The sequence below is a fragment of the Chlorocebus sabaeus genome, chromosome 8 (assembly GCF_047675955.1).
Source record: "Chlorocebus sabaeus isolate Y175 chromosome 8, mChlSab1.0.hap1, whole genome shotgun sequence".
Classification (NCBI taxonomy): Eukaryota; Metazoa; Chordata; class Mammalia; order Primates; family Cercopithecidae; genus Chlorocebus; species Chlorocebus sabaeus.
In genome coordinates, this window is record NC_132911.1 from 12,239,648 (window position 1) to 12,256,058 (window position 16,411).

Genomic DNA, 16,411 nt, shown 5'->3' on the forward strand with positions numbered 1-16,411 from the left:
TCACCATCTGTTCTGTGTAGAAATGTCAATGTAATTTATTTTCTCTAATTTAAAATAATTGTTTCAATGACTTGAGTGATTTGACTCAACTCCAAAATGTATTTATGGCACATATGATTGTTTTAACTATTTAAACCTTCAAATTATCATTGCAGTTTTTTTTATGATTCATTCCAATTTCTTTTATTTATGAGTAAGAAAGGATAAAAGGAATCTTACTCATTGAAAACAGCACTTCATTATATTTAAATGAAGCCAGATTCATGCAAAGCAAAGTAGATTTTTAGAAGTTATATTACCATTTTTTAGGCCAAAATAGTGGCCTTTGTTAGCAGAGAATTCTAGGGCTCACACACCAAGTGTCACCTGGACCAATCTGCCACTCATGGGCACTCAGGTTCAGGGAGAAGGTGGGTCCCATCTGGTCTTGGATGGCATTGTTTTTATAATGCCACTCTGCTCATATACTGCCAGAGATTGTTCATGAGTCTAGGGAATGTGTTTCTCATATCTTCCCAAAAAGTGTGACCAGAAAACGCGCATGCCAAAAAATGGGGAAAAAATTCCATGCCTGAAATACACGCAGGTAAGGAATACATGACACCTCCCATATTTAAATATGCAGGGAAACTTGATATTTAAAGGAATCCTATGGCAAGGTTTTTTTGTTTGTTTTGCAATGGAAAAATCTTTGGCAAAGCAAATTACTTGTCCCAATACACTCTTAAAAATCAACCTATTTGGCTGGGTGAGGTGACTCACGCCTGTAATCCCAGCCCTTTGGGAGGCCAAGGTGGGTGGATCATGAGGTCAGGAGATTGAGACCAGCCTGGCCAACATGGTGAAACCCCATCTCTACTAAAAATACAAAAATTAGCTGGGCATGGTGCAAGCGCCTGTAGTCCCAGCTACTCAGGAGGCTGAGGCAGGAGAATCGCTTGAACCGGGAAGGCGGAGGTTGCAGTGAGCTGAGATCGTGCCACTGTACTCCAGCCTGGCTGACAGAGTGAAACTCTATCTCAAAAAATAAATAAATAAATAAATAAATAAATAAACCCATTTGAATAACAAGTTTTATCCAAGAAAGATGATCTTTTGTAAAATGGAGTTATTCATGACAAAAATGCAGAATACGATGATTTGCTCTTTTCCTAAAATACATGAAAGATTGATTTATCCAACATTAGGTGGGGACTGTTTCTTCGTATGGTGAGGGGAGGCTGCCTAGAAGCCATAACCTTGGAACTAGTAAGGACTGGCAAGAGATGGTTGCCATGGAAACTTGCTCTCTGAGTCTCATTTGCAGTTGAAACTGTTAGATCCATTTTGGTTGTAAGCATAAAGAAGATTGTCTTAGCCTTTGCAGCCTGCTATAACAAAATACCATAGACTTGGCTTAAACAACAGACATTTATTTCTCACAGTTCTGGAGGCTGCACATCCGAGATCACGGTGCCAGCAGGGTAAGGTTCTGGTAGGGACCCTCCTACCAGCTTGCAGATGGCTTAATTATTGCTGTATCATCACGTGGAATGTAGCAGGAGACTGGAAGGAGAAGAAGAGAAAGAGAGAGAGAGAGAGAGAGCAGGCTCTTTGGTCTCTCTTATAAGACCATTAATCCCATCATGGGGGCCCACTCTCATGACTTGGTCTAAACTTCCTAAAGTTCTGATCTCCTAATACGTTCACTCTTGGGGTTAGGACTTCAACATATGAGTCTTGGGGGCCACAAACATTCAGTCTATAACCAGGAGAAAACCTTGTTGAATTAAGCAACACTATACAATGCTTTGAATCTTTAGTGGAAAAAGGTTTTGGTTTGATCATTCCACTTAACTAGAAATTGGAGAAAGGTCAAAGAAATGGGCCGGGTGCGGTGACTCACGCCTGTAATCCCAGCACTTTGGGAGGCCGAGGCGGGTGGATCACGAAGTCAGGAGTTCAAGACCAGCCTGGTGAAGATGGTGAAACCCTATCTTTACTAAAAATACAAAAATTAGCCGGGCGTGGTGGCAGGCGCTTGTAATCCAACTACTTGTGAGGCTGAGGCAGGGAACTGCTTGAACCCGGAACGCAGAGGTTGCAGTGAGCCGAGATCTCGCCACTGCACTCCAGCCTAAGCAACAGAGTGAAACTCCATCTCCAAAAGTAAAATAAAATAAAATAAAATAAAATAAAATAAAATAAAATAAAATAAAATAAAATAAAATAAAATAAAATATATAAAATAAAATAAAGTCAGATAAATGTGTGGACTCTGCTTTTCTTTTGTCTACACTCATTTTGCTTTTTTTCCTTTTAACTATTTAAACCTTCAAATTGTTATTGGATTTTTTAATGATTCAAGAGTCTTTTAGTTTTTTGAAACAGGGTCTTACTCTATCACCCAGGCTGGAGTGCTGTGGCAGCCTTGATCTCCTGGGCTCAGGTTATCCTCCTGCCTCAGCCTCCCAAGTAGCTGGGACTACAGGCACACACCACCATGCCTGGCTAATTGTTTTGAATTTTTTTGTAGAGATGGGGTTGCTGTATTGTCCAGGCTAGTCTTGAACTCCCGGGCTCAACCAATTCACCTGCCTTGGCCTCCCAAAGCATTGTGATTACAGGCATGAACCACCATGCCCAGGCTAAATTCGTTTTAGTCTGCAAAGCCACCTACATCCAGACCATGCCACGGAGCCACTGGTGAAGGAAGTGGTCATAGACCAGCTTTCTTATACTTAGGAAATGCTCCATGCGTATCTGACTCCATCCTTCTCTATTTTCAGTTTACATCTCATGCCTTGCCCTCAGAGAAAATGGAGTACACCTAGTTACCATCTTCGAATTTAAAATGCTTCCTTGAGTGGAAAAACAGCACATGCTTGTATGATCTGTAACTATGAATTAATGTGATGTGGTTATTTTCAGTTAGATTTCACATTTAGAACTATATTACAGCAGCCAGGCATGGTGACAGGCACCTGTAGTGCCAGCTACTTTGAGAGGCTGGGGTGAGAGGATTGTTTGAGCCCAGGAGTTTATGTCCAGCCTGGGCAACATAGTGAGACCCTGTCCCTAAAAAACATATATACACACACACACATACACACACACACACAACATATATAAATATAAAAGGTAAAATATATATGTGTGAGTGTGCATATATGACTGTATGAGACATAAGAGAGAGAGTCTACTGAAATTTCTCCTATTACATATATAGGGACCTATATTATAAGAAATATATATAAATAAATATATAAATATGAATAATATATAAAAGAAAGCATAGTATGAGAAATTTCAGTAGACTGTCTCTCTTATATCCCTATATATTTACTTCTCTATTTAAAATTCTATATGTTGGCACTTTCTGCTTAACAGGAAGAAGTATATATGTGTATATATGTTTGCTTTTCCATATCTTTTAATAATAATAATGTGAGCTAAGCATACCTAGCTATGCCTTCATTTACTGGTGGATTAGAAAAAGAAGCATCGTTTTACTTACCTTTGGAATAGTCTGATAAACATCCTAGGGAAATGTGGTGGCATATTAACATAGCAGCGATCAACGGTGCCCTTCAGGCTAGTGCTTCTCAACTGGGGGTTATGTTGCTCCTTCCCCCTTTCCCCAGGAGACATGGGCAATGTCTGGAGACATTTTTAATTGTTACAACTGGATGTGTGTATGTGTAATGTCATCTAGTATGTGGGCTCCCACAATAAAGAATTATCCACTTTGGGAGACTGAGGCGGGCGGATCACGAGGTCAGGAGTTCAAGACCAGCCTGGCCAATATGGTAAAACCCCATCTTTACTAAAAGTACAAAATTAGCCAGGCATGGTGGCGCATGCCTGTAGTCTCAGCTACTTGAGAGGTTGAGGCAGGAGAATTGCTTGAACCCGGGAGGCGGAGGTTGCAGTGAGCCAAGTCATACTACTGCACTCCGGCCTGGGTGGCAGAACAAAACTCTGTCTCAAAAAACAAAAACAAAAACAAAAAAATGAATCATCTAGCCCAAAATGTCAATAGTACTGATGTTTTAAAAAAGCCTGCTTTACACTAAACCTGCAGATTCTGAATGCTGAAGGTTAGAGAAGCGAGGCATGTACACTTGAAAAGTTAAATGTAAACAAATGATAAAATATCAAGATGGAACAAGACATTAAAGGAGATCGTGTGTAACTTCTCATCTGAATCTGAAATCCAGTAATTGAATTCAACCTACCTACTGTCTGGGCTCTCAGCAGGAAAATACTGCTTTAGGATACATATATTGAGTACTACTTTTGCCTTTAAGTTGTAATTATGATTTTTTTAAACAAAAGGACTTTAAAAAATTCAACATAGTTTCCAGATATTGATATTTCAGGTAAATATATTCTCACTTCCCATTTTTGATACATTTACAATGTTTCTTAATAGAACATGCATGTGTATGCATGTCTAATGCATTTAACATGTAAAGAAGTAATCATTTGTAGGGTTTTTGTTTTTTTCTTTTTTTTTGAGACAGGGTCGTATCCTGTCACCCAGGTTGGAGTATAGTGGCGTGATCTTGGCTCACTTCAACCTCTGCCTCCTGGGTTCTAGTGATCCTCTCACATCAGCTTCCTGAGGAGCTTGGACCACAGACACACACCACCACACCCAGCTAATCTTTTTTTATTTTTTATTTTTTTGGTAGAGATGAGGTTTCACTATGTTGCCCAGGATGGTCTTGAACTCCTGAGCTCAAGTGATCCACCCACCTCAGCCCCTCAAAGTGCTGGAATTACAGGTGCGAGCCACCATCCCAGCCGGCTATTTTTTTCTTAAGAACATTTGGTTTAAAGACTGTTACTTATTACACTTTAAATATAAACTATAATATAAAAGACTGATATTCCTGGGCGAAATTACAGTATTACATCTGATTGGAAAGGAATTGTCACTTAGGCATTAATAAACGAATAAATAAGGAGTTTCTGTTTAAGAAAACAACTTGGCCAGGCATGGTGGCTCATGCCTGTAATCCCAGCACTTTGGGAGGCTGAGGTGGGAGAATGGCTTGAGCTCAGGAGTTTGATACCAGCCTGGGCAACACGGTGAAACCCCATCTCTACAAAAATTACAAAAATTAGCTGGGCGTGGTGGTATACACCTGTGGTCCCAGCTACTCAGGACGCTGAGAGAGGAAAATCAACTGAACTCAGCAGGCAGAGGCTGCAGCCAGCTGAGTTGGAGCCACTACATCCTGGGTGACAGAGCAAGACCCTATCTCAAAACAAAAATGAAAACAGAGAAAAAAACTTACTTTGAAGCCCAATAAAATTCTGAATGTTGATGTATGAGTCTACTGAAGAGACCATTTTATTAAAATAGTCCTATTTTAATGGTTTTTTTTTTTTTGGTCTTATACCACCCCCTAAAAAATACAGTCAATTATCATTATCTACAGTAGTAATGTTCTATAAAGTCTGTGTGAACACTGAATTAATAAATTCAGTGGAATATAGAATCCCAAGAGGCATACAGGGTTAGGTTTCTGTGAGCCTCTGGTCACAACATTTTTGTCAGCTGAACAATATATTGCCTTGTTTTATGTGTGTTTCTGTTTAAAGACAGTTTATTTGATCTTTGGCTCATGCCAACAGCACTGCAACTCAGGCCTGAATGAAGTTATCTAACTCATGTATTTTCTCCGTAAGGCACATCACAGTCTTTCAGGGCTTAGGAGCACTAGGTAGTACCTCACCAGTATGTTTGGAGGCGATTTCAAGTAGCAAAATCACCAACAAGAAGCACAAACATGCAGAAAATGTGGCACAAAATAGATCACAAAAATAACCCTTGTTTACAGTGTTGGAGTTGAAGTCAGAAGGAACAACATTGCTTTGTTTCATCTCAGCTGGGAATACGTGCATTGAGAGGCTTGCGTTGCCCCTCTGCATTCGTCAGTGAATGACCATGAAAGTCTGGGAGCATTGATTTGGGGATTACAATTTGGGGAGTATTGATTTGGGAGCGATTGATTATCAAGTGGGCAAATGTGCAAACACAGAATCCATGAATAATGACGATGGATTGTATTTAGAAAATATACCCATAGAAGAAGCTCTAAAGTGAATTAGGTGCAAGTTATGGGAGATACATACATACATATGGGAGATACTTGAGACAGTGTCTCACTCTGTTGGCCAGACTGAACTGCAGTGGCATGATCATGGCCCACTGCAAGCTCGACCTCCCCGGCTCAAAGGATCCTCCCACTTCAGCCTCCTGCGTAGCTGGAACTACAGGCACACACCACTGTGCCCAGTTAATTTTTTTGTATTTTTTTGTAGAGATAGGGTTTTGCCATGTTGCCCAGGCTGGTCTCAAACTCCCGGCCTCAAGTGATCCACCTACCTCAGTCTCCCAAAGTGCTGGGATTACTGGCATGAGCCACTGCACGTGGCATGGGAGATATTAATGGCCCTTAGTAACCACAGATAAATGTGAGCATTAGCAGTGGATTGAGTCTTTCTCAGTCCCGACTCCTGTACCTCCTTAGCTTAGTAATCAGGACTCTACTTCTAGAAAGGTTTGCTTTCAAATGAGCCATTTTAAAGGACTCTTCTTTTGGGGGGTGGGGGGTGGCAGTCTGAGGCCAGGTGGATGGAGTGATTGGTCAAAGATCACAAAACTGGTTACCAAAAAAAATCTAGCAGAATAAAATACACTGGTGTCTTGTTCTTCAAACCCATTTTACTCTCACACCTCTGGCTTTCTTACATTGCTGCATGGTAGAGATACCAAAGTTCGTGTGCTGTCGATAGGAATGAAAACTTGATTACTAACAATACAAAATGTATCTGTTGAGTGATATTTCTTTACTAGTTTCATCTGTACACAAACCCCATTTTTGATATTTAGTATATCTCTGTGGCAGGTAAACTACAAAGATTAGTTTGCCTAAAATCACCACTAACAGTTGGATTATTTTGACCCTTAGAGCAACCCTTTCAGCCTCTATCTCTGCCCTCACAACTCATATCAAAACAAGAAACTTTGCTTGAGATTAATTTCCTCCCTGATATATTGGTAGGTCTGTGTAGGAAAAAATAATTTGAAGTTTTCTCTTGACACAGTACTGTGATTACACTCCCTCAAGAACTAACAGACTAGCACTTTCTGTCTATTGGTGGATAAAATTATGCCTAATAACACACTTATGACTTGATAAAGGCAGTCTTACTTGAAGCTCATTTTGACTTTGCAGAAATTGGAAGTAAAATGATGACCTGTATACACTGATTTTTTTAATAGACACAACTATTTTATATCTTATTATAAGCAATCAATTGGACTTATGGTGAGCTGGCTGATCTCTGCATTATCCAGACAGAGAAACAATCTTTAATATATTTCTCTATTTCTCAGCTATTACTTTAGAAGTACAAAGTATTCATTAAGACATTGAATTACATCATAGAATTCAACCAGGGAACACTTAATATCCCTTTCAAATTTTAGTAATTCACATTGGCCATCCTTCTGGTTAAGAAAATCCGTAGTATTTTGGAACTGGAAGAGACTTTATGGATTTATGGACTCTAGACTTATTATTTTAGAGGAAGCATGTTAAAATCTATAGAACTTAAATATCTTGCCCAAGATGAGCTATCTAATATTAAAGGACAGCAGCCAAAGCTAAAATTTCTGTCTCTCCTAAAATCAGGCCTGTGCTATTTCTGTCATCATCGTTGCCATGGAAGAAATAAGAAGGTTTTACTAGATGTCAAAATTTCATCATTGTTATGTGGTAAACACCAGTATATACATGTGTGGGTTTATGTGTGTGCATACACAATAAGATCTAGTTTTGTCTTTTTCAGTCATACATCATTTTTCTACGAAACAAAGAAGAATCAGAGCAATAAAAGAAATGGCCAGGGTCTTGGTTCCTGGAGGCCAGCTGATGATTTACGTTTGGGCAATGGAGCAAAAGAACCGTCGCTTTGAGAAGCAAGACGTGCTCGTTCCATGGAACAGGGCCCTGTGTTCCCAGCTCTTCTCAGAGTCCAGCCAGTCTGGGAGGAAGAGGCAGTGTGGACACTCAGAAAGAAGCCATCCCTACCATCCTCCTTGCTCTGAGTGTAGCTGTTCTGTTTGTTTTAAAGAGCAGTGTGGTTCAAAACGGTCCCACAGTGTGGACTATGAACCTGCTATGGCAAGAACTTGTTTTGCAAATATTTCTAAGGAAGGCGAGGAAGAATATGGATTCTACAACACATTAGGAAAATCATTTCGTTCCTGGTTTTTCTCCAGGTCTTTGGATGAGTCAACTCTGAGGAAGCAAATTGAAAGAGTAAGACCCTTGAAAAACACAGAAGTTTGGGCCAATAGCACTGTAACAGTCCAGCCTTCCAGACACTCTAGTTTAGACTTTGATCACCAAGAGCCATTTTCAACAAAAGAGCAAAACTTAGATGAGGAAGTGTTTGTGGAATCTTCTTCTCAAAAACACTTAGAGTGGCTGAGAGCACCAGGCACTCTGAAGCATTTAAATGGAGATCATCAAGGAGAAATGAGGAGAAATGGAGGGGGGAATTTTCTGGATAGCACTAATACCAGTGCGAATTGTGTGGATGCAGGTAACTTAGAAGATGATAATCCTTCTGCTAGTAAAATATTGAGAAGGATTTCTTCAGTCGGTTCCACAGATTCCAACGCAGATGATACAATGTCTGTCGAAGATCCACAGCCTGATCTTTTGGACTCCAGAGCCTTTATGCGCTACTACCACGTGTTTCGAGAAGGGGAGCTCTGCAGTCTGCTCAAGGAGAATGTATCAGAGCTCCGTATCCTGAGTTCTGGAAATGATCATGGTAACTGGTGTATCATTGCAGAGAAAAAGGGAAGTCGTGATTGATTGGATCCTTTTAGACAACTCCTCCAAAAGACGAACCACATTTTTTTCACTAGGTTTGATATGGTTACCTGAATTTGCATTCAGTGTTATTGGTTAATACATTTATGATTTGGTCTGCAGAGACTGTGAATTATATGGTTGTTTTTGTTTTTATCTTTGAATAAGCACAGATCCTGGCACTGAAAGCACTTGACAAAGGGTATTTGTGCTTAAATGTTAATATAAAAGATCTGAAGAAGCAACAGAAAATGCCCTTCAGTACAGCTCAGATTTTTTTTTAACCCCTGAGAGATAAAATACATTTATAGTGTTTTTCAGTGTTACACATGGATTTAAAAAGATGATGCTGTTAAATAATCTTTTAAAACAGTATTTTTATAAAGTGAGGGGATAATTTCTGGTTCTCAGGTTATAACTGAGAGCAGTGTGCAAGATAATAGGTAAACTTGATCCATTGCACAAATATACATTGAACCATGTGATGACTTATCTTGCTGCCAAGGTCTTGCTTCTACTTAAAGTTTTCAGAAAACTGAGTAACAGTAGAGAGAACCAAGAAGTGTTACAAGGACTTTTCTAAATTGTAAGCTAACTTGCTTCAAAATAAGTTGACATGTGATAGTAAGGTTTTCAATGTAACCCAGGAGGTTTTTAAAGGCACTGTTAGGCTGAGCATGGTGGCTCATGCCTGTAATCCCAGCACTTTGGGAGGCCAAGGCAGAAGGATCACTTGAACCCAGGAGTTCAAGAGTAGCCTGGGCAACACAGCAAGACCCCATCTCTATAAAAAATTAGCCAGGTGTGGTGGTGCAAGCCTGTCATCCACGCTACTCAAGAGACTGAGGCAGGAGGATCACGTGAGTCCAAGAGTTCAAGGCTGCAGTGAGCTATGATTGCACCACTGCACTGCAGCCTGGGCAGTACAACAAGACTCTGTCTCAAAATAATAATAATAATAATAATAATGATAATAATAATAATAATGATAAAGGCATTGTTAGCTTGTAAGTAGTGGAGGATGTAGGTACTAGTAGTTATATGCAAGTACCCAAGTGGTATTCTTCCAATCTTATTAGAAGCATGACTATTCAAGATTGATATTACTATTGCTTATTAGCAAGATTGCTATCAGTCATGCTTATTAGAAGCATGAATATCCAAGACCAGGATTGACTAATGATGAGTCTGCATCAAGAACTAGGCATTTCTTTTGAGTTGACAGACTCTTTAGGAAAGAGGAATCTAGGTGAAGCACTGATTTTGGCTCTGAGAACAAACAGATTAAGGTACAGCATAGTTAGCCTTGGTAGAGGTATGACTGGGATTTGCTGTATCCTTTAAAATAGTATCTGGGCATTTATTTTATTGAAGGCAACTATATTTTATTAGTTATGTTAGGAATTTAGGTAGAATCAACTTCTACTTATTAAAGGTTGAATTTCTGTCACTTTGTAGAGAAATGAATAGACTGGACACTGTGTGGTCAGTGTTTAGATTTGCCCATGGGTCTGTTTAAATCTATGTCATGGATCCTGAGACATATATAATTAAGACAGGTCTAGAGACAGGAGAAGCAGAAATAAGCTGACCCAGGAGTACAGTCTCAAGTAGTTCATGAATGAGAAAATGGACATCTGGCAAGAGTCTTTTTACTTTATCCTGGCTGAAAATCCAAATCTTGTTTTATTTTTTCCACTAAAAGTAACTAAAATAATAACGAATTTCATTTGTTCTTGGGTTCTTTTTTCCTTTAATGATTGTGCTATAACTTAAAATAATCATGTTACTTTTGAACATTTTTAAAGCATATCTGAAAACAATTGATGTTTATAACTCTCTTTTGGCTTCAAAATAAGATTGTGTTATCACCATTTTGATAGATGAGGTTGTCTCATGAAAATGATGTATATGACTTCTACCGTTCAGTGTACATCCTGCAGTAGTGGACGATTGAAAACATATATAAGCGGAGTATAAATTAAAGATTAATTTGGTTTCTTCTATTCCTTAATTTAGGATGTTAAACCATGACTGTAAGGGATTTTCTTGGTAAAAAGAGAAGATTCTCAGAGTCAAAAATGTTCTTACAACTCGGGCTTGATGGCCTTTGAATTAGGAATAGATTGTTCCTCTCTCTGAAGCCTGTTGTCACATGGGTTTTTAATCCTGGCCTTGCTGCTAGAAATCTGTGCTTGAAGTCGTCTCTTTCTGGTGGTAACCTACCACTTAAAAGTCATGACGTGGTGGAACTCAGTTTACGAGACTCTTTAGCCTTTGAGCTAAACTGAGCAACCTCTTAGATGTACACACACCACTTTGTATGAAAGGGTTCTCTAGAATGGTTCTTTGGAGAGAAATATTTTCATGTAATTTTGACAGGGGTGTAAATAAAGCATGGTGACTAATAACTCTTTCACTCTTCATCTGATGAACATAAGAATCTATGCATCCAGATATTATTTTGTATACAAATATTTAACTTGGTGATTGATAATCTCTCTTTGGGGTAGTCACATGGAAAGCTCTTTTAAATTTAACTTCTGCCTTTGGATTTTTTTTTTTAAAAAAAGCCATTGAAGAGCAAAACTAATGTAAATGTCTTGATCATTCAAAAAGTTTACTAGTCCTCGAAAGGAAACATGAGTCATCAGTGAGTATAAACGTAGACAGTTGATTTGTGAATGCTGTCGGCCTCAACGTGCTTGATAATAGATTCTACTGATCTAGCTGGAGTAATTTGATCACTTACTTCCTTATTAACACTAGATCACACAGTGTCTTTCTTATTCCCTCTTCTTTACTTACTGGCATGAGCACAGAGTCCCACTATCTGAAAGAGAAGGGAGAATTTGGGGGATTATTGGAGGATTCTTACAAACTTGGTTGGCAGCTGGGCACGATGGCTCATGCCTGTAATCTCAGCACTTCAGGAGGCCGAGGTGGGTGGATCAACTGAGGTCAGGAGTTTGACACCAGCCTGACCAACATGGTGAAACCCCGTCTTTATTAAATACAAAAAATTAGCTGGGTTGGTGGTGCATGCCTGTAATCTCAGCTACTTTGGAGGCTGAGGCAGGAGAATCGCTTAAACCTGGGAGGCGGAGATTGCAGTGAGCCGAGATTGTGCCATTGCACTCCAGCCTGGGCAACAAGAGTGAAACTCCATCTCAAACAAAACAAAACAAAACAAAACAAAACAAAACAAAACTTTGTTGGCTTCCTGATGCCTCACTGTCTATTTGAGGAATTCCATGGAATCTTCAAAGGATTTGGGGGAAAGTGCATTAACGTGGACACAGGATGGAATCAAAATAATGTTATAGTGGGAATAATTCCAGCACCTATTTAATTTTTTTCCAATTGCCAGCATAGTGATGATATGATACCAGCATATCAAAGTAACTAACAAACTAGCTACACAAACATCTTGGAGTTTGGTTTGGTTCTCTTTTCTCATCACAGATCTCTGTGCAGAATAGTGCTAATCCTTATTTCTTGTTTGCCTTTCTATTTCCTTCCAAATTCTACATGCCAAGAATTCCTCTGTCTTTTAAGTGGCCATCAACTCAATAGGCAAAAATTTGGAATAATCCAGAGAAAAAAACAATCCAGATATAAACCAGGTAGGAACATGAATGGCCCTGAATATTAATGACCTCCCCCCAAAAAAAAGGCACTGGTGAATTTTTAAATTAAATTAATACATATATATGTACATATATATGGGTTTGTAGGAGAACAGAAGGTCTAACTCAGGAGTTGGACTTGGTGGGGGAGGGCACAGGTTAAATGTGAGCTGTGAGCACCCAGTTTGGGAGGAAGGAGGAAATGGGAACCAACTGCCAGTCAAGCAGCTGCAGTCTAAGTAGAACAAATTAAGGCAGGCCTCAGCATCTCTTTCCGATTACATAGAAAATCTGAAATGAGAATAGCTGTGAACATTTCTTAATATACAACATTCATTAGTTTATTTGCAGTCCTCACCACAGCCCTCCAAGATAAGTATACTTATTGTTCCCATTTTGCAGATGAGGAAAACTGAGGCAGAAAGAAATTAAATTGCTTAAGGTTACACACATAGTAGGTATTACACATTTAGTCAGAGGCAGAGCTGGGATTCAAACTCAGGTCTGGCTCCTAGCCTCTGCTCTTAACCACAACACCATATACTCCCACCCCTGGGCCCAGCTCATGTGCTTGGCAGAGTATTAGAGCCTTTCAAGGTAAGTGTGATTATCCGCTTTACAAATGAACTTTGGAAAAGTTAAGCAAAGATTACACAGCTAGACAGTAATTCAATAGTAGTCTCTTACCTATTTTTCCTTTTATTTTTTCATTTGTAAATCTGTTTTAATTTGATTTGAATTCAAAAATAGTACTTGATTGCAAAATATTCTGGGACCACTTTTCTCCAACTCTTCAACTTTTCAACAATTATTGTTTTCCCATTTTATAAGTAAGGCAACTGAGGACTATTCAGATATTTCATTCACTCCATTTGTTTACTAAGCCCTGCTGTGTGCTGGATACACAATCTGCTGTGTGCTGGATACATATGATACAAAGGAATGACTATCTGGCATCTTGAAGGTACCCAGAATATTGGACTTAATTGATCTGAAGGTGCCAAGCTGGAACATTCTTCATATTCCCTGTGTGCCTATTACCAAGTTATATTGTTTAGTTTGAGGGAAAAAAAAAAAAAACCCTCCCTTAGAGAATCACGATGCATATTAGCATATTTAAGGACTACTAAAACTTAGACTTAATCTAGCCTGCCTTAGACATATTAACATCCGGTAGCACAAGTGTTCTGTGAGATATATTTCAGAAAAATACAGAATAAACACAGACTCCTTTGGATGGCATTCAGGCCCTTCATAAACTAACTCTGAATTATTTTTCAGTCTCATTTCCTGCAATTGCACCCGATTTTTTCTGTTCTGCAATCTGCTATTTTAGACAAAGCTTTCATAAGAAATTACATAATGACAAGTAATTCCCACATTCCCTGGATATATACTTGGATTTCAAATGCCATAATTGTAATCTTTCTCCAAAGAAAAATGCACGATACAGGCTTCATTCCATCAAGAGGCATATGAGGTAAGTGTTATTATACACGCGTCCAGCAGATGGGAAAACCACGGAAGTGGAAGGGAATCAGAGACGCATTAACAGACCCTCAAACAACCATAATGCTTAACTCCTCTTGTTCCAATCTTGACTCAAAATTAGGATTATTTTGATTATTTGATGATTGTTTTGATAGTATAAACTCCATATCTGCAACCTCAGTTATCTACAAAACTGAAGTGCAAACATTGAAAAAGAACTCTCACCAACCAAGGATTGAAATTGTAATGCAAATAGAAAGGGCTCCGCTTGAGTGCACAATCAGAAACCGAAGAGAGTTGACCAAAGAGAAAATTCTAGCTGAATTGTCCTATTTTTAATTCCCCAGGGATCCCACTGTCTATGACACATTAACAGCGGTGTGAATCATTTCTGTTACATCACATACTCTGTCCTCTCGTGATGCGGGTCTTCCCCAATTGAGTATGTGCAGATAATCAATGACTTTATCTGGGAGGGATTGGAGCTATAGATTATTCTATCTGACCAATCTGATGGACCATTTGTAAGAGCTGATTGCCAGATTGGATCTTCATTTGACAAATAAATACTAGAGCTACAGAAAGTAAAGTTTACTCCCACCCAATTAATCATTAATTCATCCACAGGAAAAATACGTTTTCTCCACATGGAATATTGATTTTTCTATGAATATTACCTCCACATTGAAAAACGACTGAGTCACTGAAGTTAAGCCAGTGTACCTTGACGTTGAATTCCCTGAAGAAGGTACAGTTATATTTACATTCCCTTAGCAAGAATTTGGTTAAGTGGTAAGCATTTTTCTCTTTTCTTTCTTTCTTTTCTTTTTTTCTTTTCTTTTCGTTTTTTTTTTTGTTTGTTTGTTTGTTTGTTTTTTGTTTGTTTGTTTGTTTTTTTGAGACCGTGTCTCTGTCACCCAGGCTGGAGTACAGTAGTGCAATCTCAGCTCACTGCAACCTCTGCCTCCCAGGTTCAAACAATTCTCGTGCCTCAGCCTCCCAAATAGCTGGGATTACAGGAACGTGCCACCACTCCTGGCTAATTTTTGTATTTTTTGTTAAGTAAAGATGAGCTTTCAACATATTGACCAGGCTGGTCTTGAACTCCAGACCTCTTATGAGCTAATCATACCACTTCTAACTAGATTTTCTATTAATGTACAAGGAGGGACTCCACTACTAAAGTTTGTTTTACTTCTCTGGTAATTTACACAGAATGCTGGCAATACATTAAGGCTCACTAATGTGGACCTAAGTGGAATTTCTGAGAGGCTTTGAATATGTATGTGCAAACTGTCCTATTTTCTTCATATGCTCTCTTAAATATGTATGTATGTAAATATGTATATGACACATATATATATTCCCAGACATCTAGGATTTGCTGTCATTAGTGACCAAGAAAAAGTAGTTCTTTTGTGCACGTGTGAAAACATCAAATTAGCAATTACCATAGAAATATATTTCATTGAATAACTAGGTTTTGTTTGTTTGTCTGTTTCAGGGAAATGTAAAACAATTATTAGATGTTATTGTGCCTCTTCTTGTGTTGATATGTGTATTTGGGTCAAAAGTGCAAAAACTTTTTTCTACAATATACAGTTATTTTGGCTTTTCCCAGGGGAAGCTAGCAATAGTTTTAAAAGCACAAATTGATGTAAAATATTTTGACTCTTAAAATAATGTGAAGAAATTTTATTTGCATTAACCAAAAATGTTTAGGATCTTTTTGTAGTAAGTATATTTTAAATGGTGTAATTTGTATGTTTATGATATGTATTCAATTATTTAAATTAGGTCTCAATGCATTTTTTAAAAGGTGGGCTCCCAGGTGAACAAAACTTTGCTTTTCTTCTCCATTCTGTACAGGACAAGCATTATTTAGTTCACACAGTCAGCTCTCACTACACTTCAACCAGACGGGGCAAGTTCGTATTTGAATTCTGTTATCTTTCTCTAAGGGAAGCAAAATTAACCATTTAATACTAGATTATCTTTAATGGTTATTAAAAGAATGTTAATTACCAAAAATACATATTTGGAGATTAATAAAGATGTATTAGACTATCCAAAAGTGGATGCGTGCAAATGTGATCCTAATCTAGAAAGGATGTCATTTTTGTATGTTGCTTGGGAGGTAGGCAAGTTTGTTCTCTTTCCTGACCTGCTCCATCTGCAACTTGTCAGCTCATTACCAGCATGGGGGTGTGAAACGAGGGAGGATTTGCGCCGGCCCTGCTGTGGCTCTCATGCCACTCAGAGGGATGCAATCTTGCAGCAGATGGTGCCCTGGTATGGCGCAGCTTGACGGCTCCTCACCTGTGATGGAAGAAGCTACTCCGTCTCCCTGAGCATCAGGTTGGCCCTCAGGTGGCTGCTTGAAAGGCAAAAATCATGACAAATAAAATT

General features: G+C 38.7%; 1 protein-coding gene across 4 annotated transcripts in view; it reads left to right on the forward strand.

Moving 5' to 3' along the window:
* The window catches only part of TRMT9B (tRNA methyltransferase 9B (putative)), a 35,336-nt gene extending 21,726 nt beyond the window's left edge, over positions 1-13,610 (forward strand). For all 4 annotated transcript variants that reach the window (XM_007961696.3, XM_007961697.3, XM_007961702.3 and 1 more), the window contains one exon: positions 7,849-13,610. In XM_007961696.3, the coding sequence (XP_007959887.2) occupies positions 7,849-8,885 (1,037 nt within the window). In that variant the 3' untranslated portion in view covers positions 8,886-13,610. The remainder of the gene's footprint in view (positions 1-7,848) is intronic.
* Positions 13,611-16,411: the final 2,801 nt, after the last annotated feature.